This window comes from Cryptomeria japonica, chromosome 7, assembly GCF_030272615.1.
Source record: "Cryptomeria japonica chromosome 7, Sugi_1.0, whole genome shotgun sequence".
Lineage (NCBI taxonomy): Eukaryota > Viridiplantae > Streptophyta > Pinopsida > Cupressales > Cupressaceae > Cryptomeria > Cryptomeria japonica.
The window spans coordinates 542536418-542563439 of record NC_081411.1 but is presented as its reverse complement, the minus strand read 5'-3'; the positions used below and the strand labels follow the sequence as shown (position 1 = coordinate 542563439).

Below are 27022 nucleotides of genomic sequence, written 5' to 3'. Positions count from 1 at the left end.
CAAACTCAAACAAGACACAATTAGCAACAAGAGCAAAACTTTGTCCTAAGGAAGACTTTCAAAGATGACCCTAACCTGGAGCACCTGCTGATTCCCCATGGCTCAAGCAGAGCCTGCCACCCTAGTGATCCCCTTGGCGACACTGAAAATGCAAAGGCTAACAGACAAAACCCTAAAAACCTAGAAAGCAAACCCTAGAAAGCAAAAAAGTAGGGGTCCCCATTTGCAATGGGACGATGTGTGAATACGTCACAATATAACCCTAGATGCTATCATTACTAGCACAAGTGCCTCTATGGCTTTCACAAGTGAACTGTTGCACCTCTGCAGGTAGATATTTGTTTTATTAAAAAATGGAATTGCAAAATCTCAGATTCTTCACTAAAGTCCTCTGCATATTCCTCTTGAATTTTAATCTCTTCATGGCAAATAGAATTTCAAAACTCTATAGCTTGAAAAGAAACAAACTTGTGATTCTAAAGATGTCCTAAATGTAAGGGACAAATTTCTCATAGTAAATTGAAGAAATTTAAAACACAAGATATCCAAATGCAGCTTGTCGTAAGCGAACATCTACTAATAAAGTTGTTTCACAAATAACACGCATAATGTAATTGCATGAATTAACAAAAAAAGACTACATATTAAATTCATGAACACTATTCAACCAAAAAAAAAACTTATCTCTTTCAAATGAGAATATGAATCCATTTGAATCCTTTTGTGGAATAGTCTCACCAACATCCGCAATGGAGGCTTGAGGCATAGTCCTGGTTGGACATTTCATTGCGTAGTGACCATATTTGTCACATCTAAAGCATTGGATTTCTAAAGTGTCCTTCCTTCTTATGCGCGTAGGAGCACCATTTGATTCCTCATATTTCTTTCTTTTGGAGTGTCCTTTCTTACCCTTCTTCTTTGAGGAGTGTGTGGCAAGAACATGAATATCTTCATTTGTGGAGCTTTGACCAATACCTCTTGTAGCCAATCTTGACTCTTCTTGAATGCAGTCTGTCTTCAATTGATCAAACTTAGGAAGTTTAGATCGTGCACTTATCCCTTGAATGAATGATTCCCAAGAAGAAGGAAGACTATTGAGGGCCAACATGGTTAACTCTTTACTTTCATTTGTGTGACCAATGGTGGAGAGCTGGTATCTCAGTTCTATTATCCTCATGAAGTATGAGGTGATAGATTTGCCCTTGATCATTTTTACATGATGGAGCTGTTTCTTTAATGCAAGAGCTCTACTAGTGTTATTTATCTCATACATACTTTCTAATGATTTGAACATGTCATAGGCCATTTCCAATTTTGAGGTAAATGGTACAATATGATCTTTCACAGAGTCAACCAACATTTTCATTGCTTTGTTGTTCTTTATCTTCCATTGAAGCTTCTCATCCTCTTCTTTTGGTTCCGGTATGGCATCTTTCATGAATTCGTCTAATTCAATTTCCCCCAAGGCAAGCATAACTCTAAACTTCCAAGATACAAAGTTTAATGCTCCTTCAAGTCGATCCTCAAATCTAACACCATTCATCATTTTGATGTATAGAAGGGAGTAGAAGAATTCGAGGATATATAGAGAATAGTCTCGCCTATATAAATCTGATCTGATCTTTTTCTTATGCTGGCTTTGATACCATGTTAAGTTTTGATCAGATTATAATAGGTAGGTAATTTTAAATTTTATTTGAACTTTAATCTCCGCTTGATGTCAATTCAAACTATATACGATGGAGATCCAATCTGCAGAATGTATATCGAATTCACTGCAAAATATCACAAACTAAATGTGTATATGTCAAAGACTGCTGTATATGTATCCACCTTTTATTGCTTATAGTTCTCTATACGAACAGTGTATTTATTGCTAGCTGCTGATTATATCTCCACCTTATCGTATCATGTATATATCGCTGTCTGCTTATTATATCTCCGCCTTATCGTATCCTATATATATTCCTCCCAAAGGAATTGCATTGTATGATATAGGATACCCGAGGTCGTGACTCTACACATAGGGACATGATACCTTTGGAGGCAAACCAACACATTAATGTAATTGGTATTTATAACTAAACCAATTTTAAACATAATCAGTTATATGCAATAACACACATCACTGTTAATTAGACAATATGGTGATAATAAAAATCGATAATGTAATATAGATATCGATTGTCGATTATACATATTGACAGCAGTCGTTTGCTAATGTTTTTCATATTGATTATATATATAGACATTAACTAATATCGATTTTAATATTGTTTAATAAATTAGGCATTTAATATTGGTTTTCATTAATAGCTGGTATACGTAATTGTCTAAGGCCGATAGGCCAATTAGACAATTACTTTGTCTCTGTCGGTCCTAATAGATTCTGACTGTAGCTATTCTATCATCAACAGCAACAAGGTGGGAATAAACATTAAATGACCCACTATGCCCATTATCAATTAATTACATTCCTGCCAAAAATGGCGTTCACTATGCATTAAATGCACCATTTCTTTCAAATTCGCCCAATGTGCATTGAATGCACCGTCACTTCCAAAATCGGTTACATGCAAAAGATGCTCCACCACTGCATTAAATATGACAGCTGCCATGCATGAATTAGCCGCCACCTTTGTTGGTGTTGGAAATAAGCCACACCCGGACCGACGATGGACTGGTCCAAGAGGGGCTAGTGTTAATGCATTAGTAGCTTTTGCAAGATAAGACTCTCCTAACTCATTAATCTCCTCTATTCTGTTATTAGTTTACTCATTCATGCTTTATGTTTATCAGACTATAACATTGATCATAATTATGATATTGATATTGGATGATGATGGATTAGATTGACGACCTACTTAACTATGTTAAGCGTCAATCTAAATGCTATCGGGCTATTAACCCGATAGCATATTAATGTCGATTCATATATGAATCGGCATTAATATACTATCGGGGTATTAACTCGATAGCATATAATGCTAACAGTTATTGTTATTGTTTACTTTAACTGATTCATTATCGGTGTGTTTATATTGATCCATTATCATTTGCTTTGATACCGATTCATTATCGGGTATGCTTATAGATCTGTTACCATTAACAATGATACCGATTCATTATCGGGTATGCTTATAGATCTGTTACCATTAACTATGATACCGATTCATTATCGGGTATGTTTATAGCACCGATTAGTTATCATTATGGATCGGTTGATGGTTGTAAGAGTCATGACCAAGTGACATCTTGGTCGGACATGTCTAAAAGACATGTCCGATCAAGGTGCCACTTGATCGGGGCTATCTTACTATTTATACATCATCCAAATTAAAGGAGATGACATTGAAATCGATACATGTTTATTCTCCTTACCTGCAGTAAAAGAAATATAACAATATTAGTGTCATAATCATAATATCAAAACGAAAATACACCATCCTGCATATAACTTGTCCATTAAATTGGAAATTGCAATACTTTTACAGCTAGTAGCTCAGTGGTAGAGCACTCCAGCAACGTATGGAAGGTCGTAGGTTCGAGTCCTAGCTGGTCCATGTCTCAACATGGTATCAGAGCCAGGTCCAAGCTAGGAGCCCCAAGCACACGAGAGGTGTGGCTTAAGGGGGGGTGTTGGTGTTGGGAATAAGCCACACCCGGACTGACGATGGACTGGTCCAAGAGGGGCCAGTAGCTCAGTGGTAGAGCACTCCAACAGCTTATGGAAGGTCCTAGGTTCGAGTCCTAGCTGGTCCATGTCTCAACAACCTTGGTCAAATATTCCAGCAATGAATGCGCCACTATGTCTTCATGTACTTGATAGATTCTCGCCATGCAAATGTACCCCGCCGTCATTTATAATTTTCTTGGTTGTGCTTCATTAATACGAAATATTCTCTTTGCATGTTGCCAACTCATCCTTTACAAGAATCTTTCCATTTTGGGCTCACAAAAGACATTTTGGAAGATTTTCTTGCCTTGGAAAAAATTTGACAGATTTATTCGCTCCTGTAGGAATCCTGCACATTTGGAATTCTTGGAGAGAGAAAATTCTTGAAGAGAGAATTTTTTGTCCTAAAGGAAATTTTCTGCATTCTAGTTCATACTTCATCCTGAAGGAAGGTTTTCCTGACCACTGACCATTTTTTCGTGCTTAAGGAATTTTGTCTTGTTCTGAGCTCTGGAGAGAGAAAAATTTCTTACTTAGCCAATTCCCTCAAACGACTTGCATACTTGATCAAATTCACCCCAAAACATTTGCAAACTTTAGAGACCGAGGAGATTGCCGCGAAAAGACCCAAAGAACCAAAACCAAAAGACCAAAAGACCAAGAGGACCTAAAAAGTAGGGGGTACCCATTTGCGATGCGACGATGTGTGAAAACATCACAACAGGTCGGAAGTTCATTTAAAAATCATATTTGGGATTGAAAATTCAGAAATCGTTTATGAATTTTGTTTTGAGATTGGATTTGTTTACATAAACTGCTATAGATGTCTGTTAAAGGTTCTTACTTCACTTCTTGCCTGCTAGAAATAGCATTAACTTGATTGCTTCTTGAAGATTTAGTTACTGATATTTGCATCAATGTTTTGTCAATAATATAGCACTTACTGTTCTCTGCTGGTGACAAAGGTTTCAGGTATTAGACTGTTTCACTGATCCACTTGGATGGAAGAAAAAGGTTCTTGATAATTTAAAACCTCATAATTCAGAGACCTCTGAGATACAGCAGGAACAAGTAACACATGCAGGCTTTACTGTTTATAGGGATGTAGGAAATGTGGATGGCTTGATGTCTGCTATCATATCATCAGGTGGAGGTACAGCATTGTCAAGTCTCTTTAGAACAGTCTTTTTTTCCTTGAACTGCTTTGACTAGAAAGCATTCAAACTTGCAGCCTAAGATGGAGAGGTTATTTAAGGGTGAATATTATCTACTGAGAGATGCATATGTTAGATACATTATATTCACTGTTTACTACTGCTTTATCCTTGATTTAGGTTCTTTTGACTGCAGGATTAATTGGGAATCAGTGCAAAGCTCGTTTTTCTGTTGCCATTGATTTGGTAGTTTCTTGTTTCCTTTCCTGGTCACAACTCTAGTTCTTTGTATGCTTATTTATTTGGTTTCTGATAATCAGTTTTTTTTCTGAAAAAATGCCATGTCTCAAAAAAAGGCAAAGACAAATATTTATTTTGATCTCTGTATTGCATATCTTCTTCTGTTCCTGTCTTGTCATTATTGACTATAAATATGAGAATTGGAGGTTTGTTTAATGCGTATATCTACTCGATTCTTTTCAACTTCAGTATTAATCACAAAAAAATCACTTAAAAATTCAGAAAAGACCTACTCTTAGAAATTTAATGTTTGAGAACCTTAGAAACAAGTTTGATGACTTGATGGTGGAACTAATTAATTTTACAGCAAAATTTTGTTGATATTGGTCTGTCATGCTTGATCATCAAGATACAACAATATTAAACAATCATCCGATTTGGGATAAAGGTCTCAACATCCATACCAAACACCTGATGCAGAGCATAATATTTGTACTTAAAATATCTAGCAAACAAATCAATACTATATGGAGGTTGATTCCTAGGAGTCATGGCCTTTTCATCCCTACTCAAATGCTTAGGCTTATTCTGCTTCTATAGAGCCTCTCATGGGATTTGAATTCCCTAGCCAGTTCATCTATCTCTCTTGTCCCTTCTCTATATCTTCCTGCAATGGCCCTCATAAGGTTAATGTTCACAAATGCGTTAGGAACAAATAACCTTCCCAATATTAGATTCCATATATTACTGACTGGAATATCATCTTTCTTCTTGTTGTAGCATCTTCTCCACAGATGGAACCCCCAGGGTTCAATGATAGGGTCTCTACACCCTGCATTTAAATCAATTAAAAAAGCCTCTGGCCTGCTACCAGCCTTCACTCTCTTCTGAGTATCAGATGATCCAGGAAGTTGAAGAATAACTTCCTTAGTGAATTTCTTCTTTGCTTGAATAGTAGAGGATTCAGCCATTGTAAATTTGAGGCTAGGGTTTAAGAGAGCAAGAAATAATCCACTAGGGCTTTAGAATTCACTATCAATTTTACCCTAGGAGCATTTTGGAGAGCTCAATTTTAGTATGGGAGGGCTAAGAACCTATGAGCAAGATGGCAGAGTGCAGAAATTGAAGCTTCAGGTTCGCAGAAATGGCTTTCACAAAGCACAAAAATAAACCCTGATTTTTCAAATTTGAATTGCAAAGAAAGCATAGAGCAATTGTAAAAGCATAAATGAGCATGTAGGGATTATGAAAAATCGATTTATACATGAAATCAGCTCATAATGGTGCAATTTGATCAAGTAAATGCAGGCACATATTCTCTGTGTTGGCACGAACTAGCCGTTAATTATCAATTTTGAATGTTTGAGCTCTTAACAGCTAAAAACCCTTTTCAGTCGGCAGCGAATGAAATCATAACACGTCATCACATGGGCCCAGTCAAGCGCTACAACGGGCTTAGTTCCAATGAGCACCTTTGACTAGCCGTGCAATAGTGTGCAGATTGTGTCCGTTGATCACCAATTAGATTACTATTTCATAAGTTCCACTATTTTTCCTTGTTGCGGCCTTGTGGAGTTAGCTCCTCTGAGCAAATTTCATTAGTTGTGCAAGTGCGCAAACAGTCTGCACTGTTGATTACCTGAGATGAGGTATAACAACTCCTCAATCACTTACTAAGATATGGAAATTAAGAAATAAACTGGACATAATGTTGACTGGAAATAAGAACAAACAGACAAATTTTTTTTTGTCCAACATAGATAATAAATCTACAAGCAGCACTATTAACATAAGTCCACTAAGAAAATACAACCAAAAGTTCAAAACTAATTATATCAGTTGTGCTCTTTCATAAAAATTCCAGCTATAGTAGTAGAAATGACAAAAAAATATGCAATCAAGTAAGAGTCGCTTATCTCAATTAGCAAGAAACAAGACAAATGACATATTATCACTTGCATTACAACCCTCAACTAGTTCCTTTCCTGTAGCCTGAAGCAGAGAGAGAGCATCATCAAGGTGATATCCACCCTACCACGAAGCATCAAGCTTACCCGTGCTACTCCAATGGAGAAGCCCGACCCATCACAAGGATCTAGAATGTTGTGGCCAACATGCATGATGGAATCTAACTATCTATGTAAATTGCTAACAAGCTAGCATATCAACATGCTCATGCAATGGATTCCTAGGGATGCCATCCATTTATGACATGTTATGGAAGTGAGTTAATCAACTCAAGCAATACACTTATGGAAGTAGTCAATGTTTTTATATCCTTACAAGGAAAAACATCACAAGCATCTCATTATGATATCTTTGACATTCTACTTAATGGATAAAATAATATTCAGAAGGCAAGCCTGTATCCAACATTCAACTCCTTAATTTAACTCAAGTATGTTCAAGGGTATTAATTTCTTCTCTTTATTTTCCAAGAAAGTTAAGCCAACAAGCAATATCCATTCAATTTTAGATGATATAGGAAATAGAGGGTCTTCTTCCCCTTATTATCCAATTGTTAGTAGGTTATTACTCGATATACATGCAAGATAACCACCAAAGGATTGTAATCATTAATAATTTTGACTCATTTCTAATCATACCTTTAGATGATAATAACTTATCACTTAAACTCGTGTGATTGCAATCTATAAATCACTATTAGTTACCAACTTGCAAATTGCAGCTAAAAGGGCAGTGTTCAAATGGTCATAACTTTTACTTCTTTTAACCAAATTTAAAACTTTAATATGTTTCGGAAAGGGGAAACAAGGAATAAAACCCAGAAACATTTTCTTAATAACCTCAACCACTTATGAGCAGTTTTATCTTTTCTTCCCATAACAGCGAATGGATAAAAGGAGAACCTTAATATCTTCAAGCTAATTAATCAGGTTCCACTTGCAACCATGGATCCAAAATCTCATCACCTTATCTTATAAAATCAATCCAATCCATTGGCCTATTTATTGAACCTATTACTATATGAGTTGTGCTAATTCAACAAGGTGTTTGTAAAGTTTGTATTAAACTTATCATTACTCCTGTAATATACTGGAATAATATTTACACAAGTTGTAGAATTTAGTTTTTAACAATCATTCTAATAAGTAGTTCACATAATATGTCCATGCTCTATTTTAAAGCTGCTGCTATTAGCAATTTTCCTCAAGCAACTTGGTCAAATGACTCATATGCTTTACCTCTGGATCAATATTTCATGAGCTATATTGTCAAACAGTTCATGATCCATGTTCACAGTTCACAGTTTCCATTGGTGCTTTGCATACAACCCCAATATCAAGCAATTAACATACATGGAAAGTGCAACAGCTACTGCAGTGTTTAATAAAACTCCTCACCTTTATGCTCTTAATAGATTGCCACACTTTTTGGTCTCTTTTTTTAAGCTTTATCATAAATATTTTATCATAGCTTTCACCCATAAGCTATCTCACATTGGAAAAAACATCTTTCAGGCACTAGAAACATTGCTCACCATATGCCTGAAAACAAATTTTAACATGCATCCAATATTTTCATTAAGAGGCTGAAAAAGCTCAAGAATCAGCTAATACCTCTAAAATCCCAATATTTTTTCTGATCTACTTTTGTTTATTTTGGATAGATTGAAGCAGCAGTTGTAGACATGTTGCTTTGTTTCAATTTATTTATATTTCTTTTAATCTATTTTGTTGTGATTCTCTTATTCTTCTTTTTTCAAGCTCTGCTCTTTTTTTGTTCATGGATATTGTTGACTGCAAGACACATTTTGTGCAGAATTTTGGATTAAGTCAACTGCCATGGTTTCGATAATTTTTTCTATTGGAATCTCTACACAACCAGATCAATACTGTCTGACAGAATGCCCCTAAGAATATGTAGTGATTGGAGGATATGAATAAATGAATTTTAACTGCCAAGCAAATGTGGAAGCATAGACCAGGCGTTGAAACTATTTGACAAAATCACTCAAAGCATTACTCACATGAATTCATAGATTGTAGGAAGTGCACAATATAATTTGTAGAAAAAGACTTAGAACTCACATGTAGATGCATTTGGCATGTGTTATACCTATTTCCACAATCTTTCCAATATTCAATTGTTTTGCAAGCTACTGGAAGCTAGACAATGTCACTGACACAAGGAGGCACCCCTAATCTTGAATTGGCACCCCAACTTCCAGAGGTACTACTCACATTGTCTAGTGATTTATGTAACAATCAAACCAATTCTCCTATTTTGCCATGAAGAGATCTGAGAAGAATGAAATTATGCAAACCCATTGGGGAGCTGCAATACCTGCTATGCACATGAGTTTCTTCTATGACAGAAATGTTGGAAGGCCAAGTAGGATTGCCATTTTGGAAGTATCCAATGGTTCATACATTTATAAGCCAAGAATAGACAAGGAGGGTAAGGGAATATGGCCTCTTTTTCTTCCTCAGGCCTGTACCTCCAACTGCAACCCCCAGCACAGACCAAAATTCTTCTTTTCCTCCACCTTTAAACAAATGCATCTGGCAGGTGTAAAACAATTTTCCCTCAACCCTTCCAGCATGTATCCACGAAGACAAGCATTCAAATTGAGAAAGCATCAGCAAGGCACGTGGAGGAGAAATAACTAGAGTTTTAACTCTTCTGAAATTTTATCCCTTGTGATTTTAATATAAATACTTCACTGAAAAGTTGTTATGCACAATGACTTTAGATTATTAATATTTTCTTTCTTTCTTACTTCTAAATAAAGTAATCATATTTACAATACCAATATGTAAAGGTAATAATAAATTTTAATATTAATCATCTCTTTATTATAGTAGTATTAATATTAAAATTTAATGTTATTTATTCAACAATAAATAAAAATAAGCAAAAAAAAAAAGTGATTTGCACTCTCATGGTGATTCCCATTAGTTCGGGCCTATTTGATGGAATATCAGAATACTACTACATAACAACCGAGTAGCACCTTCTTGTGCAAAGTTTGGCTCATGAACCAATACTGGTATGAGCTCTCTCGATTATTAATTAGCCTAGATTTATATAAAGAAGTTGTTTTCTTATACAATTGTATATAGGCGCCATTTATATATTAATATAAATATTTAATATTCAAACTCAAAGTTCTTAATTTTATTCATACATGCAACCTACCTATATGACTTTAAGTGTGTGGGTGCATAGATTCCATCACAACAGTTTACCTCCACCAGCTAGAACCTTTTTCCATGATTACACTCTCCCTCTCCAACTTGAAAGAATGTTGTTCGTTCCTATCACGCTTATAAAAATAGAACACATAAGTATTCATTATCGTCATAATCGTCCTTATTTTATCCTTTAAGTAGTATCATACTCAATCAAATTGTCTTTCCTAATTGCTTGATATTAAGCAATTAATGCAATTATTTAATGATTGAGTTAGGCTAGTTGAATGGGATGTGACATGAGGATATCCTTTAAAATCATGGCTTAGCTATACTGTACGCGGGGTCCATTGGCTCACTACTTTTGCTTTTAGTACATGGCACATTCTGATTGGCCTAGTTTAGATGAAGTGGCAAGGTTGTGGGCCATCCTATCACATTAGCTTTGCGGGGCTATGGAGTTAGGTCTACCGTGCATGCTGACTTAATCGCGTAGGTGCGCGATGATCTAAACCGTTCATGGAAACAAAGATGCACAAGTCCAATCATTCGTCTGACTTGCTGACCATCACCCTTGCAGAGTTAGACCATGATACATGATGAAGATAAATTCGCAACAGCGTGAGGATCCTGACCCTACACATGTACAAAGCTGCACGAGGAAAATATATAAAGGCCAAGAAAGAGATTGACAATCCTAACACGAGGGGTTGGTCGCAACGACTTAAGGGACATAATTGACAACTTAGATGACCAGGAACTCGGGATAAGAGGTCAACGATGAATTAAAACAAGACAAAGAGAGCGCTCACAAACAAATCTCCAAGGTTTAGGGTTTAAGGATTTTAGGGGGTTTATCGATATGTAGAAACTTAAAACCCTAAAAGAATCAAACAAACAAGGACTTAGGGCAAAAATGGGCATCTCCAACAAATTCCTTGAGGTCAAGGAATTTGAGCACTCAAGGCAAATAGCTCTCTCAAGTCTTGTATCTTTACATTTGATCATGAATTCATGGATAGATTCGCCCATTTTAGCTCTCACCTAGCTTGACGGATAAAAATGATAACGTAGCTCTTACTCGACCTCAAGACTTCCAAGTCCTGGATTCCTTGGCTTCGAGGAAAAATTCATTTTCATCCACACTCGCAATTTTTTGACATTCATTGTTCATCCACTTTGATCGATTCTTTCTTCCTCATCCTGTCCTTTAAGCGCTCTCCTTGCTTGAGGGTTGCTCATCATTCATAAAACTTATCTCATGACTTAACCTATGGGTTGCATTGCGAATCACCTCTCATGAAGATCACAACTCTTATCTAACACTTGAGTAATAAAGTTGAGTGATCTCTAAACTAGCCTCTCGGAAGATCTGATTGATGCTAGACTGCTTGAGACTCCTAAGATTCACTCCACCTTGGACTAGCAAAACCAAATCCTTTTTCATAAGCAAAGGCTAAAGACTCGAACTATTGCCAAGCTGGATGACTAGGCTAAAACAACTATGCGACAAAGCAAAAAGCGGGGGTCCCCATTTTCAATGGGGCAATGTGTGAAAATGTCACAACAAAAACCTTGACTGGAGTCTAAAGTTTAATTGTTTGTTATATGTAGCTAACCTCAATATCATGTGTTATGTCCCTAACCCTATAGCGTGTATTGTATTCTGCGTAGTCAGCTTGTGGCTAATTTAACTTTTAAATAAGTTTTATAATTATTATTATAATCATATAGAGGTATTTAGGTCATCCTAGGAGTCATATGTAAGTATTTAGGCCAACCAAGGTGATTACTAGGCATAAATAGGGTATATATAGGAGGTAGTGAGTCTTATACAATCACATACAAGGACACACAATCACATGCTTAGGAGTTCTTAGGTCATGTTGTCTCATAGCATAGGATGAGGACACTTGTCATGATCTAACTTAATCCTCACCTAGGGTTTGCTTTTTGCTTTTATAAACATTCATTATTGTACATTGTAATTATTCGTTTAATTCAAGTGTTACTTCAAATATAGAGGCTCCATCATATTGCTTTTCTGGATCAAATCTTTTCTCAAGGTTGCATAGCACACAATCATTTCTTTTTCTCTCTAGATGTGATAGGTGTTTTGTTTGTAGGTGATTCATGGGAGCTATGGGGTTCTCTGCCTACTCCAACATGATATTAGAGCACCAAATATGTGATTTCCTATGTTTTTTAGAGATCAAGCCTTGAGGGAAAATTTGCTTATCCTGGAGCAAAATAGGCATCATTGTTAAGTCTAACTGCCAAAAACCTAAAAAATGTTTGTCTAAATGTTTAAATCTGAGCAGTTGAAAAAAAAGGTCAATTTTTTTGGCATAAATTTCCATATAGTTTATGAATTCCATATGGACGGCCTTACAAGTAGCCATTGTTAAAACAAGAGGTCTGAAAATCAACAATCAATTCAATGAAAAATAAATCTGGCAGATTTTAATATGTAGTAGCAAGCTTTTAAATTTTACAACAAACATTTTTGTTGTCGGTGCACGAATTTTCTAGGTGCGTACTACATGTTCAAGCATGCAGGAGAGGTGACATCATTGATTTTTGACATATTTTGAAATTTACCAACATCATTAAAGTTTCTTGACAGTCCTGTTTTGTCGATGGTTGCTGGGAATATTCCCAATACTCATTGGAGACAAAAATACCCAGTGTCATTGATTTCATCATTGTTTCTTTGTCAATCAGTCACTTCCACTCCGCTGGGCCATCGCTAACCCTCTATTTATGTCATTTCTTCGCTAAGTTGCCACCAAACCAAGCAGCTCCGCCCTTCAATCACCCAATCACAACCATATTGTCACCAGCCAATCACTAGTCCCCTCTTCTCATTTCAAAAGGGTTTTTTTCTTTTTGCCATAACTTGAGCAAATAGAATTGGTTTTTTGCAAACAAGATATCCTCAAAAAGATGGTTCCAGGTACTTTCTAGTGATGCAGGTCTCATCATTAGAGTTTGCTATTGCTATAGTTTATCACTAGTTGAAGTTATCATTATTTCCTTCTTTCAAGCTCATGAGCTTTTTGCTTGCATCTTCAATTTTCACGATTCTTGTGGTGCTGGAAATGTATAGAGCTCTTTAGATCTATCCATGCACTTTTTTCCAAAATATGCCCCAAGTATATTTTATTTAGTTTGTCGTTATTTCACATTCTGATTAATTACTTGGACATCTTGGCACCTGGATATTTTGTTTGCATGAAATGACTTCATTTGATCTACTTTACATGCATTGAGGTTATTGGTCTCTAATTTCATCATTTGAGGAGTTATCATGAGTTTTTTATATTAATCTTTGTATGGTAATTTTGGAAAAGGATAATTTTGAGTTTTGACAAAATGGCATCCTGATGTATTTAGGTGGCTTAATTTTTTGCCCTATCTTTATTTACTAATACTTGAACTAGATAGACAAAGGAGTAGATCAACATGGGGTAATATCACTGATCATTTTGTAGGAGCAATTTGTTCTAGTGTTGATTATGACACTATGTTTTCTGTATCAGACGTTAATTGTCTCTACACATGCTGGACTAGCTAGATGATCCTATTGCAGCTTGTCTCATTCCCTTCAATGATGCAGATATCATGCCCTTGAATGATGATACTTTAGAGGAGCTTGAGTATATCATAAGTCTTGCATGTTTTGATGGATCAAAGGCTTGTCTCTTTCTTCCTACTGATATCAAGATCCAATTTCCATCTTTTGTTGTTTCTAATCAGATTAGTACTGCCACATCCATGGCCCTTATTGATTGAGTGCAGCCGGACATTCATCGTCTTCCAAACATAGCTATTTGAGATTTTTATTTTGCAAACATATCATCCTTGTTTGTGGATTCTCATAGTGCAGATTTGGAGAGTTATATTGAGGACATTCATCTTCTCTTTCCTAATAGCCACATCATCGTTTTTAGCCTATCGTCATCATTATCTTTGGAGCTTGTTCTACATCAATCTTCACAAGATTCTAGATTGACATCATCTTATTCCATCATATTTGAGCAGATTTTAGAGGCACACATCTTTTGGATTTGGATTCTCTATTCCTCTAGCTTATGGGAATGGTTTCTCCAATCACCAATGAATTTGTTTCTAAGGGGAGAAATGTTGTTTGCAAGCAATGGATCATGTTCTGTATTTAGGATTTCATCCTTAATATAAGAGCTACTTCTTTATGGGGTTATTCATAGTCTTGTGTTCTCTCTCTTACTGGGGGCACATTCATTGTACTTATGTGATAGAAGCAATCCTTGGGAGGTCATATTAAGTCCTCCTCCTTTCCTTTCTTCACTAGTGCATTTATTTTATTTTTTGCTCTTTTGGAGGAGTTTTTCCCATGAGGTTTTCTCTTTTTCTCTGGTTATGAGAGATTCATTTGTTTGTATATGAATATCTTTTAGCAGTGGTACCCATTCATGCGTCCATCCTTCAGTCATCATTAGGGTTTTAGCTTCTCCTTAAGTACAACTTAAGGGGGGTGTTAAAGTAAAATAGACATAACACCTAATTAATTAGGTCCTCTTTTACTTTATTCACTTTAGTTAAACTTTGAAGTGCTTCTCTATATTTAGGTCGCATATCTCATAGCATAGGATGAGGACACTCGTAATGATCTAACTTAATCCTCACCTAGGGTTTCATCTCTAGTTTTTTTTTTTTTTTGCTTTTATAAGTATTGATTGTTGATTATTGTAATCATCCATTCAATCCAATTGTTTATTAAATACATAAGCTCCATCATGTTGCTTTTTTGGATCAAACCTTTTCTCAAGGTTGCATAGTGCACAATCAATACTTTTTCTCTCTAGATGTGATAGGCGTTTTGGTTGCAAGTGGTTCTTGGGAGATGTGGCATTCACTATCAACTCCAACATCTATGAATTACAAGTATGTTTTCTTAGATCCTTCTCTAGCTCACAGGGCTCCAACTTTACTAGTAGATGTAATAGAACCCAAGGAAAAATGGAAGACCTTGGTTTCAAGCTTGGTTACAAAAATATTAAATGTGCAAGCACGTCATGAGATATATTTCTTTTTTGGTATGGGTACTTGGGATAGGAGGCAATGATGAAACGATTCATTCCTTATTCATATTTGGCAAAGTTTGTAACATTTCTGACATAGATTCTCGAAATGTCTTCATTTTTCAATCTTTCATATTGGTATGCATGTGATGTAATTTACATCAAAGTTAGGTTCCCTACAAATTGACAAGATCACTGTGCTAATACCATTGTAATGGCCTGAATCATTTTTTAATTATTTTTTTTTGCAATTTCACAATCACCAAGACCCTAATGTGGGCAGGGTGAGAGCATATGATGAAAGGGATAGAATAATATCACATTAATATGTTTGTTGGCAAGTTGCACAACTTACAATGCATGCAAATATAATCCGAAATCGTTACAATATTGGTTCTAGCGGCAAGCCTTATCAAACATAATACAAATTCTGTAACTGAAAATAATTGGGAACAAATTCTTGAAGCAAGCTTTCTAGAATAATTATAAATCCCAACTTAGATCTGGTGGCAAGTGTTCAGCAATAATTATAAATCCAAACTCAGATCTGAAGCAATGCAGAACCACACATAGTAATTTTATGAAGCAATGCTGTGATGAATGTCTGACTGCTGTAAATCAGTAATATAACCAGCATAGAATGATTCGAAAATAATTCCAATGAACAAGACTGGAAGTAGGTAAATATCAGATGATGGTTGTTTTTATAAAACCTCTGTATAGCTGATGCAAAATAGCAGAAAAGAAATTATTAAGATTATTAATAATGCTGCCACTTGTGCATCTAACAAAGGAAATTTCAATCTTGAATTTGTTTGTAGAGCCACTCAAGAACTGATTTGTTACAATTTATAATTGTCGCAATTCTCTTTTATTAAGGTACGACAACCTAATAAGAAGCATTTATTCCTTTTGAAATGCATGCCCCCTTAGCAAATATTACTCACTCTCTCAATAGTATGACAGGTGTATGAATCTATCTAAGAGATACTATTCATATGTTATTGGTACAACTAACAAAAATTTGATAATAAAGAGGTATGGCAATAACAAACATTTCTGCTTTAAATATATATTGCCATATATGATACAGCTTCAATGTTATCCTTAATATCACTTCCCATTATGTGTGGCATTTCTAACAAAGCTGTGATAAAAAATAGAAGGTACGGATAACAAACAAATAATATAATGTGTCTTCAACCAGTATGACACTCTTCAATGATAATATAATCAGCCCAAAATGAAATGACCCGTATTAAATGAAATATTAAATAAGCTTTATAGAATCATCACAAATTGATATCAAATGTAAAAAATTCATAAACTCACAAAAATCTAAAATCACCAAACTAGAATCAGAAAATATTTGCAAACTGCTCAGCTCATCTGTAATCTATAAATGAATCACTCCAATTGAATCAGAGGGTTTTTGTCCTCCAACACAAGACTGGAAATCTAGAGGGTTTTCGTTCCCCCAAATTTTAATGCCCAAAAGGTTTTTTTGTCATTAGGCAGAAAGATGAACACAGGTTAAATCTTAGAAAAATGGAGGTTTGTTCAAAATACAATAGATATAACTCATCTATGCCCAACCCTCTTTTAATAGACTTATTGAGGGAAAATAAGTGAATGATTTCCTTTTTCCCCTTTCCCTCAAAAACTTATTTGAGTGGTGTCTGGATAGATCTTTTAAATAAACATTACTTTTGGCTCCCAATCCTAGCAATACTTTCTTGGTGCCGGCCATGTAGCATTATATTTAGCACTCGATATATTTTTCAGTTTTTTTTCACGTTTTTCAAAATGAAGATTAAAATACAAACGGTTTTTCAAAAATGGTTTTTTGAATGTGATGTGTTTTTGAACAACTGATTTTGAATAACCATGCGTTTTTAATCTTCATTTTGAAAAACACGAAAAAAAACCGAAAAATACATTGGGTGCTAAATATAATGCTGCATAGCCATTACCCACTTTATTGACCCTCTTTTCAAAACAACTTTTTAATAATAAAACATTAGTTGCCTTTATGAATACAACATAAAGTTACTTTTTGGACAAGTTAAGTTAATTTACTAAATTATTTCCCTTATATCACCCCAATAACTTATGAGAAATAAAATAATTGGAAGAGAGTCTTCCAATTGACTTTGCTTGAAAAAAGGGACATGGCAGTTTGTATCTGCAATAGTTGTGAAGAAACATTTCTTTAGGTCATCATTCGCTGTGAAATCTCAGCTGGTGATTGTTTAAACACTATGCATTATGTTTGGTATGTATTGTAAAGCATATTTACAAGAGAGAGGTAAGTCTCAAATGATGTCAAGCTTTGTAGTACTTTGTATTTCAGTTTGAAGTTGAAATGTACCAGATAATGCCAAAGTTAAAAGAGTTTCATGGTCCAAAGTGATGAAAAGATAAGCAATTGCTACTCCTTACCTGACTGGCAGGTAGAAGAATCAGGGACCTCACTTTTTTCATGTATTTTCCTTGGAGATATTAACGGTAATCATACAAGCCAATTATAGACAATTACCAATCTTTGTCGTCTTTGAAGGATCCATAAAGAACTTTGCTGCACCCATTTTCCTTGGGCAGGATTTGACATCATGTCATTATTAAGAGGCAAATCATTTTGCCACTCCATAAGGTTTACAGATAGGCTCCTTTGAAGAACTGCTAGTCACCAATCTCATGTTTCTACAGGAATATAACCTTTCCTCTCACCACTTTTACCATTGCATTGTCAAGGACACACTTCAAAAGGAAGCTTCCAACAACAATACACGATACTTGTTAAGTTCTGGTTGTATTGGAGACGATGCTTCACTTTCTTAAGCACTGTATAATGGCTGCACAAAACTTACTCCAATTAGGAACCATCTTACGATATTGAAGGTATGCCTTTGGGCAGCCCAGTTCACTGGCTTAGGTGTTGTTGCCCAGGTGTGCACTCTTATTATAAATATGGTACTTGATAATACACAAGTAACAGCATAACCAATAGAGCCACAAATGGCAAAATACTTTGCATTTGACTTTAAATGCTTTATGAAGGACAAACAAGGAGGCAGATTCACTCCATAAAGTGAATTATTATTGAGAATAGTGAGGGTAAAACTCTTCTTAGATGTAAAGCACCAGTTAAAAACTACTTGTATCACACCTGAAACACACAGTGTTGCACTTTAAAGTTTAAATACAAGGATTTTGAATATACATGGTCCAAGAATAACCTCCATTCCCAAAACAAAATTCATATACATGGTACCATGACTAATATGAAGTTGAACCTTGAAAAAAGGGCATATCCTCAAGCCAAGATCCAGTCATAAAGAAATGTGTATTTAGAAAAAAATGCAAAGACCTTGATGATAAAGGTGGACATACCCACACAACAATATTTTGCCAGCAGATTGTACAGTAACCGATATCTACATAGATATATTAATGGACATGATTAAAATAGTTATTTCCCACAAGCCTTTTATTGATAAACTCAAAAAGACTCTAACTGGAAAAAGAAAGCTTGTAGACAGATGCCCATAAGTAACAATTTAAGGTTTCTGCTAAAACACTACATTTAACATTGAAAAGATTTAGAATTATGAAATGCAAATTTGATCTTTCTGCTTCTAATTGTTCCTGTTACTACTTATTATAGTTGCCATTAGTTTTATATCCAAAGTCATTCTATATACTCTAGTAGTAACCTACTACCGAAGCATTCAGTCGGTATGCACAGAGCAGTCGGTTATAGAAGAAAGTAGTCACAGAGCCCAATATACACCGAGCTGTCTACCGAGTAACATTCCATGTCTACCGAGCAGAAACAATGATACACCGAGTGAATCGTGTTACCAGATTCATTGAATCTAGACACACATGGGAAAACGTGTTACAAGATCGAGGAACATAGAACCGTTATTACATTGGAAATTGCACTTAAAGATTTTGTATGATTTCGAGGTCATCTATCCAATGAAATATTTTGTATGGTTATTCATTTGATAAATCATGTTTGTAAGATCGAAGCAATGAACCTGATCACCGACATAAGATATCTATTTATACAACATGAATTGAGGATCAAAAAATATGAGAAGAAAAAAGAAGAGATGAATGTGTGTGAAGCAAGACACATGTGACAGATAAGGAAGCACTGAGTAATGCGACTGTCAAAGACACAGAGGTCACCGAGAAGCATTTCAGAGAACAGTCAAGGTACAGAGTAAACAGAAGGGTTTACCGAGTTACTTTATGGGTTACCGAGGTATGCTATAAGCAAGGTAATCTCATTTTGAGCACATAGAATCTGCTATAACATTCCAGATGTAAAGTTGCAGATATTTGTAAAGATTTTATTGTAATATTTGAAGTTGCAAGAGAAACCTTTAACAGGGTAAAATACTCTAACAAAGTCTATAAATTGTAAAGCCTTTAACTAGGTGCATCATTTAGAATAAATGTTGTAAAATCCTTTAGCAAGGTAGATCTAACGATCTTGATACTCCTAACAGGGTAAGCTATTAGAAATAGCTGAACATGTAGCTCTAACTGAGCAACCTTTATTATTGCAGTAGTGAAGTTGTGGGTGCCATCCCCATCGCAGTTTTTCTCTCTAACCAAGAGTTTCTGCGTAACCAATATATGTGTTAGGGAGTGAATCATGTATGATTGTTATTTATTTGTTTTAGCTTTATGTTATGTTACAGCAGTTTGTGGTTTATGCATATCAGTGAAGATATTTTTGAAGAAAGGATTTGTAGTACTGATTCACCCCTCCCCTCTCAGTACATTAGCTTTCCATATTGGGCCTAACAATTGGTATCAGAGCTTGAATCTTGGAAAAAGGTTTAACAACCTAAAGAGAAAGATCTTATCAATGGAAGGCTATAAACAATCTCGGAAAATTGTGTATCTGCAAGAAGAGTTGGATCATGCTAATCAAGTGATTGCAGACATGCAAAGACAAATGCAAAAATCATTGAAAGTTAGAAGGAGATTATCTGATGATTTGCAGGACTCTCAAGAGTTAGTGGAACAAATTGAAACATCATCTGAGAACAGTATATCTGAAGAGACTGAAGAGATGATTGAAGAACTGAAGGAGAAGAACAAAGCACTGACTGATCAGCTAAAAGCAATGAAAAGAGGACATGAACATTTCAGCACAAAGATGACTGAGAATCTTGATGCATTGAGGACAGCTGAAGATAAAGTAAGAAATCTAGAAAGAGAAAAACAACAGCTTGAAGCATTAGTATCTGAAAAGAATGATGAAATCACTAGGATGATTGGAATACAAAGTAATCGGTCAGATCAATTGGGCTATGCACATCATGAAGCAAATCTGAAAGATGATGAGAATCAAGCATTGAAACTTGAAGTATCAAGGTTGACCGATGAACTTGAAACAGAGAAGAAATCCAAGGAAACACTGAAAAAGAGTTATGAACCATCAAAGATGTTGGATGAGCAACTGAATACAAGAAGACCCAACAAAGAAGCAGGACTCGGTTACAAAGGAAAAGACTCTACTGAGAAGGGAATTCATACAACCGAGAGAGGAGAATCATCAAAGCAAGCTGGAAATAAGAAGAATATCAAAGGAAAGAAGCCTGTTTGCAACTACTGTGGAAAACAAGGTCACACTGCTAACATGTGCCAAATCAGAAAAGGTAAGCAACCGAATGTCACTAGGTCTAATGGTTATTGTAACAATTGCAACAAATATGGTCACACATCTAACCAATGTAGGACAAAGTCTACTAGCAATTATAAGAAGGCAAAATTCAGAGGGTTTTGTAAAAACTGCAATAGATATGGACATAGTACTGAGGAGTGTTGGTTTAAGCAGAAAAACTATATGTGGTCTACACACCGAACAAATACTAGAGGCTACCGAACTCACACAGATCCTTACTGACAGTATTCTGCAGTACCATGGGATTACAATACAAGGATATGGTGTGAATGTTGTGGAAGATATGGACATATAAGTGCCAACTGCTTTATAAGGTTTAGAATGAACAACCGAAGATCATGGAGAAATCCTGGTATGGCATGTTTTCATTGTCACAAAGTTGGACACTTGGCTAGAGATTGCAGAGATCAACCTAGAGGAGACACTGAGGAAATAAAAGGCAAATTACAAATGATTTGGAGAAAGAAGGAAATTGTGTCAAATGAAGAAAGCACCTTATCTACTGAGCTAGGTGCACCTATTCCAAATTAATCGGTAAAGGTATGAAGGGACTGCATTCTCTCAAAGGTCAAATCTTAAGAGTTCCTATTTCATCTTGTACTTAATTCAAAATCTGCATAATTAAAGATGCATTAGAAAATTTGAAATTTTATCAAAGTCTTTTGGAAGCCTGTCAAGTCGGTAAATGCAGGAAGTCTGGCTACTCGGTAAAAGCATAAAAAGTAGTGGTACTGAGTGAATTTAATGTTTTCTGACCTAACTGCATGAAGCCCGATAAGGTATATTGTATACTTAAAGCTATTGCAGGGTCATTTTTCACTCACCAAGTTTTCAAGAAAGCAGAGCAAAGTGAATCAAAGGCGATCAAATTCAAAGGTATTTACATCAATCACAACGAATTATCAAGATAGTTTACCGATCATATCAAGTTGTTATTATTTGCTAAGTAGAAAGCGTCTGCCGTTTGAAAGTCTTCAAACCCTAAGGATCTTTTGTTAGTATTTATCTGAAATCTGCAATGGCACCTAAGATCCAGAAGCCCGTTGTTGTTGAGAACATTTAAAAGCCCTCACTGAAATACTCTTTAACTCCCAAAATTACATCTGAACCGGATGACAAAACTGCATTTTCACTCATTCCGGATAGAGTTTTATTAGTCGAGGATGTGAGATTCTTCACTAAGTGTCGAGTTGAGGAACTAGGTCATGTTGAGATCAAAGACACATATGATGAATTGTGTACCGATGGTAAAATGGATAGCAAATATGAACACATCAAAATCAAGGGATTGACCGAAGCCCTAACCTATCCTTGTGTATTCAAACCCCAATGGGTCAAGTTTGTTCTGAGCAGAGTTCATGATGACTTCATGTGGCTAGAAGAGCAACCGTTTAAGATCACCAAGGAAATCATTCATTTGATCACCGACTACCCTATTTATGATCATGCCCGAGCTCAAAAAATGATATCACAAAAGGAATTAATCAGTTTAACCGGAATAGAATCTGATTGCAGGGGACTGAAATTGAACAATGTCACAGATGCAGAGCTAAAATTTGCCATTAGAGTAATAGGTTATTGTTTCTTCCAATCGGCAAGGGAAAACAGTGTACCCTGTGCAGCAGTCGACTTAGCATATAAAATTGTGAAGAAAGGCATGAAAATTGATTTATGTGAGGTATTGTTGAAAAACCTGTTTGAGAATCTCAATACCATAAGGAAGCCAAAGAAGAACAATTCGGCTAATACACTAAAATTTGGATCACTTCTGGTATGCATGTTTTTCTATTTTGAGAAATTCTTTCCATCAGTTGGTAAAGTTGTTTGGGAGCTACACCGACCAATCACCCATCAAATCAATGACTTCATCAAGAAGCTAGGTGATAATTTTAATGATATTATGGATGATTATTTCAGCAAGTTTCAGGAGAAGATGCATAACAGATATATAATTCCACCCAAGTTAGTGGAGAGATACAAGGATGACATATGTTTTGAAGTGGACACTGATTATTGCTATGTTAATGCTGTGGAACCGAGAACTCAATCTTTGCCACCTATGGGTTATGAGATTGATTTTGACATCACACAACAGCAGATAGATGCTTTTCTTACATTACCAAGGCATGCTACCGAGATGAGGTATGGAACATATGAAGAAGTGAAGGAAAAAGTAAAAATGAGCATTGTAGTGCCCTTGTTTTGATGGCAAATTGACTTGATCATGGTAAGAGGAGGTTTGATACGACAAGTTTAAGGTGATTTAAGAGAAAAGGAAGTGTAAAATGAGCCTAAGGAAGAATTTCGCTCTTGACCCTTCCAAAGGGTCCATAGCGAAATTTATTAAACCTCTCTTTATTCCTTGTTTGAAGACCAAGATCTTTGTTCCTATGACATGGTTGAGAGAAGATTGATGTGCACTTGCCTTGAGAAGTGATTTGGAGCAAAGGAAATGATAAAATTGAGACTTAATCACAAATTTCGCTCTTGACCCTTCCAAAGGGTCCAGAGCGAAATCCTTAGGACTCCCTATTTTCACCTTGTTTCGAGCTAGGATGGAGGCTAGTTGCATAATCATGATTGAAGGGGGTTTGAAAGGTTAAGTTCAAGGCTGAGAAATGATTAAAATGTGAGGTAAATTGAGCAAAATTGCTAATTCACTCCTGAACCTTGGAGAGGATCCATAGCGAATTTTATTATAGGGCTTGTCCTTGGAGAGGATCCAGAGCGAATTTTCATAGAATCCTCCCTTTTGCTTCGAATTTGGACCAATTTTGTGCCTTGGAGCCTTAGCTAAGACGTTATCATGCCTTGGAAGCAATTGAAGGATGAGAAAGTGGAAGATTTGGGTCTAAAAGACAAAAATCGCTCCTGACCCTTCCAAAGGGTCCAAAGCGAAATGCATTGAAGAAGGGAATTTCGCTCATGTCCCTCTCTAAGGTACAAGAGTGAAATCAGGTGAAGAACAAGCGCTTTGCATTGGGAGGTCGGCTTGAGAGAATATCATTTTGAGCAAAATTGAGGACAAGTTAACATGAGCAACTAAGGAAGCGAATTCGCTTAATTAAAAAACTTATTAAATTCAAAACTTCAAATGTTCACCCTTTGGCACCAAAACATTATTTTTAAACTTTAATGAAAAATTGGTCAGCTTGGAGAGGGAATTATAAAAATTTTTTATAAGCAAGGTCGGCCTTTTTAGAGGAAGGGTGAAAGCGCCTATAAAGGAAAGTGGATCTTAAAACCATTAATCATTCTTCCTTAGCGAATTCAAAGAACAGACTTGGAGAAGCGAATTCCAGCAGATAGTAGGCGGATTTCAAGACTTAAGAAGACTGGTCAAGGTGAATCCATCAATCTTCAAACCTGGATTTAATTCTCCATAGTGCGAATTCAAGGAGCAATGAATAAAATTTAGATTTAAGAAGGTGAATTGAGGGAATACCGATCCTTCTAAGGAGATTCTCACATATTTAGATTGCAGGTCTGAATCATTAAGGAGGCTATCTTGTGAAAGCATCACTTGGAAAGAAGGCGAGTCCAACAACAATTTACCCTTTTACCCATCTTTTTCAGGTTGATAACTAAAATCAAAATTAAGGTATGTGCAATCTGGTTTATTTGAAGGAGTTTTAATGAAGATCTGATTCAGTTCAATATCAATTATTTTTGAGGAGTTAAGTCTTCATGATTTAGATTGATTCATTTGTAATTTCAATTTGTAAATTTCAATGCTTATTCATTTAAGTTCAAATTGAAGTTCAATTGTTCTTTTTAAGGTCTTCAATCGCCTATCTTTGTGACTATACCTAAAACCTAACTTAAACCCCTTTTTATAGGTAACAAATGGCGGCCCCCAAGGCAAGTGGATCCTCTACCCGACAAGCCCTCATTAAAGAAGATCAAAGGGGTGACGACTTGGAGACGAGGATCGTATCCAAATGGAGCAATATTGGAGACACCAACTTAGGAAACTTCAATGTGAAGAAGTTTCGAGAAGCACTCTACATCGGCAAGCCATCACCCATAGCCAAGAAGATAATTGAGAGTGGGATCATCAAGGCCGCAGGCTTCCGTCCCGTAGTCAGATGTCATGAGCTAATGATCGAATGTGCCAAGCGCTATGATTCACATTCAAGGACAATTGTGGCCAAGGATGGAACTATCCTCGCCTATCTCTCAGAGGGAGCTGTAAGTGAAGCTTTTCATCTTCCAGAGCAGAGGGATATGATTTACAAGAGCCTAGAAGGAGCCAAGTCTATCTACAAAGATGATCCTGATACCTGTCTTCATCAATAAGAATTGGTTACTCAAGAGTAGGCCTCGCCTAAATAAGATACCCAATACACCTCACATAATTGATTTCCAAGAAGAATTCAGAGACTTGATAACCATGCTTAATTGAATTGTAGGTGCCTCTCAAGCCTTCTTTTTCGACAGGTGGATGTTCTTCTTTATACAAGTGATCGTTCAAGGGAAAGGAATGTTCAATTGGGCCAGGATTATCAGTAACAATCTAGATATGCAGTTGAGGAGGCTAGTCCCTACTAAGTCATTCCACATGAGTTCATATGTTATATATTCTTTGGCCAGCTGTTTTGAGTATGCAGGACTACCACACAGAAGAGTTGTTGGGAGAGGGCCCGAAGAGATAAGAGTATGTGATTTTTATGCTCAATTGCATCATTCGCCTAAGAATTACTACAAGCTAGTCAACGATACTTTCACAATGCATATCACCAGGACACTACAAGGAGGAATCCATCAAAGATTGTCTCTAGAAGCACAAGAGCTCGCGAAGAAACATGGTGCATGGTTCATTCAATTTCCTAAATTCACCTACGTTAGAATCCATGGATGTCCTTCTCCACCTTATATGTTGCTGAGGTATCCTACGGATAGAGTAGTACTACTTGAAGTGACTAGACAGTTGGCAGCTTGTGCTAAGACATCAAGACATAAGCATGGGAATGGTATCCCTATACCTATTTCACTTGGAAATTCAATTGAAGTATGTCCTAATTCTCAAGCAGCTGAAGATGCAAAAAATGAGCTATCTCTCTACTCATTCACATCTTTTGCCTCGAGAGAAAATTTTGATCCTAATGGTCATATGGAAGAAACAGTTGGGAAGAAGTACAAGCATGTATTTCAAGTAGAGGACTTCTGGATGAATGTTCAGGATGATGTAGAGGTAAAAAGAAAGATGCACTCTCGATTGCCTTTAGATCTTATCAGGAAATGCAAAGTTTATAGAGTAGCAGATCAAGCACAAGACAGTGGCAGATATCTTCAATCTTCCTATGAGAAAGAGGAGAAAGAAGTGAAGATTGATTGGGATGAGCAAGAGGTCGCGGACTTGAGAGCATTGATGGATCCAGTCTTGAGTTGTACTCGCAGATGGGTGGATGTCCAGCATCCAAAGTTGAAGGAACAAAACATAGCTATGACATTCAACTTAGAAACAAGAGCGGAAGAAGGAGAGGCGAGTGCAAGTGAGAACACTTCTCATTCTAAGGGGTTGAAGAGAAAGGAGGGACCTGAAAAGAGAGAATCATCCAAGAAGAAACAAAGAGTAAATCCTGATCATCCCTCGAGTGCTTCTTCTAGACATGAAAAAGAGATAAGTCAAGGAGAGGATCAAAGAGAGAAGGTCTATGAGATAGATGAGTCCATGGAGTCCATGATACAGAATGATAAACAAGACAAAGGAAGGACACCTCAACACTCATCAAGTCAGTCTCTTCCTCTCCAAGTTGATGTTAATGAGCAACAAGGAGAAAGAAATGATGATGAAGCGACATCTCCTTTTAGAGGCGAGAGGCCATTGCCTGAGGAAGTGCAAGTAAGAGAAGGAAAGTCTTCCATTCCAGATTGGCTTAGAGAAAGACTTACGAGGGTAGTTGTGGTTGAAGATGAGGAGCAAGTATTTGATTTGGAAAGCCTTCTAGGCAATTCTCAAGAGGAGATTGAAAAGAAGAAAGCTACAAAGATGTCTAAGGTAATCAGAGATGATACAGGAT

At 36.2% G+C, this 27022-nt stretch overlaps 1 protein-coding gene across 2 annotated transcripts in view; it reads left to right on the top strand.

The window, feature by feature from the left end:
* Nucleotides 1–27022, top strand: part of LOC131031148 (elongator complex protein 5) — a 107185-nt gene that overhangs the window by 9822 nt on the left and 70341 nt on the right. For both annotated transcript variants that reach the window (XM_057962188.2, XM_057962187.2), the window contains 2 exons: nt 4642–4829; nt 5027–5076. In XM_057962188.2, coding sequence (XP_057818171.1) covers nt 4642–4829; nt 5027–5076 — 238 coding nt within the window. The remainder of the gene's footprint in view (nt 1–4641; nt 4830–5026; nt 5077–27022) is intronic.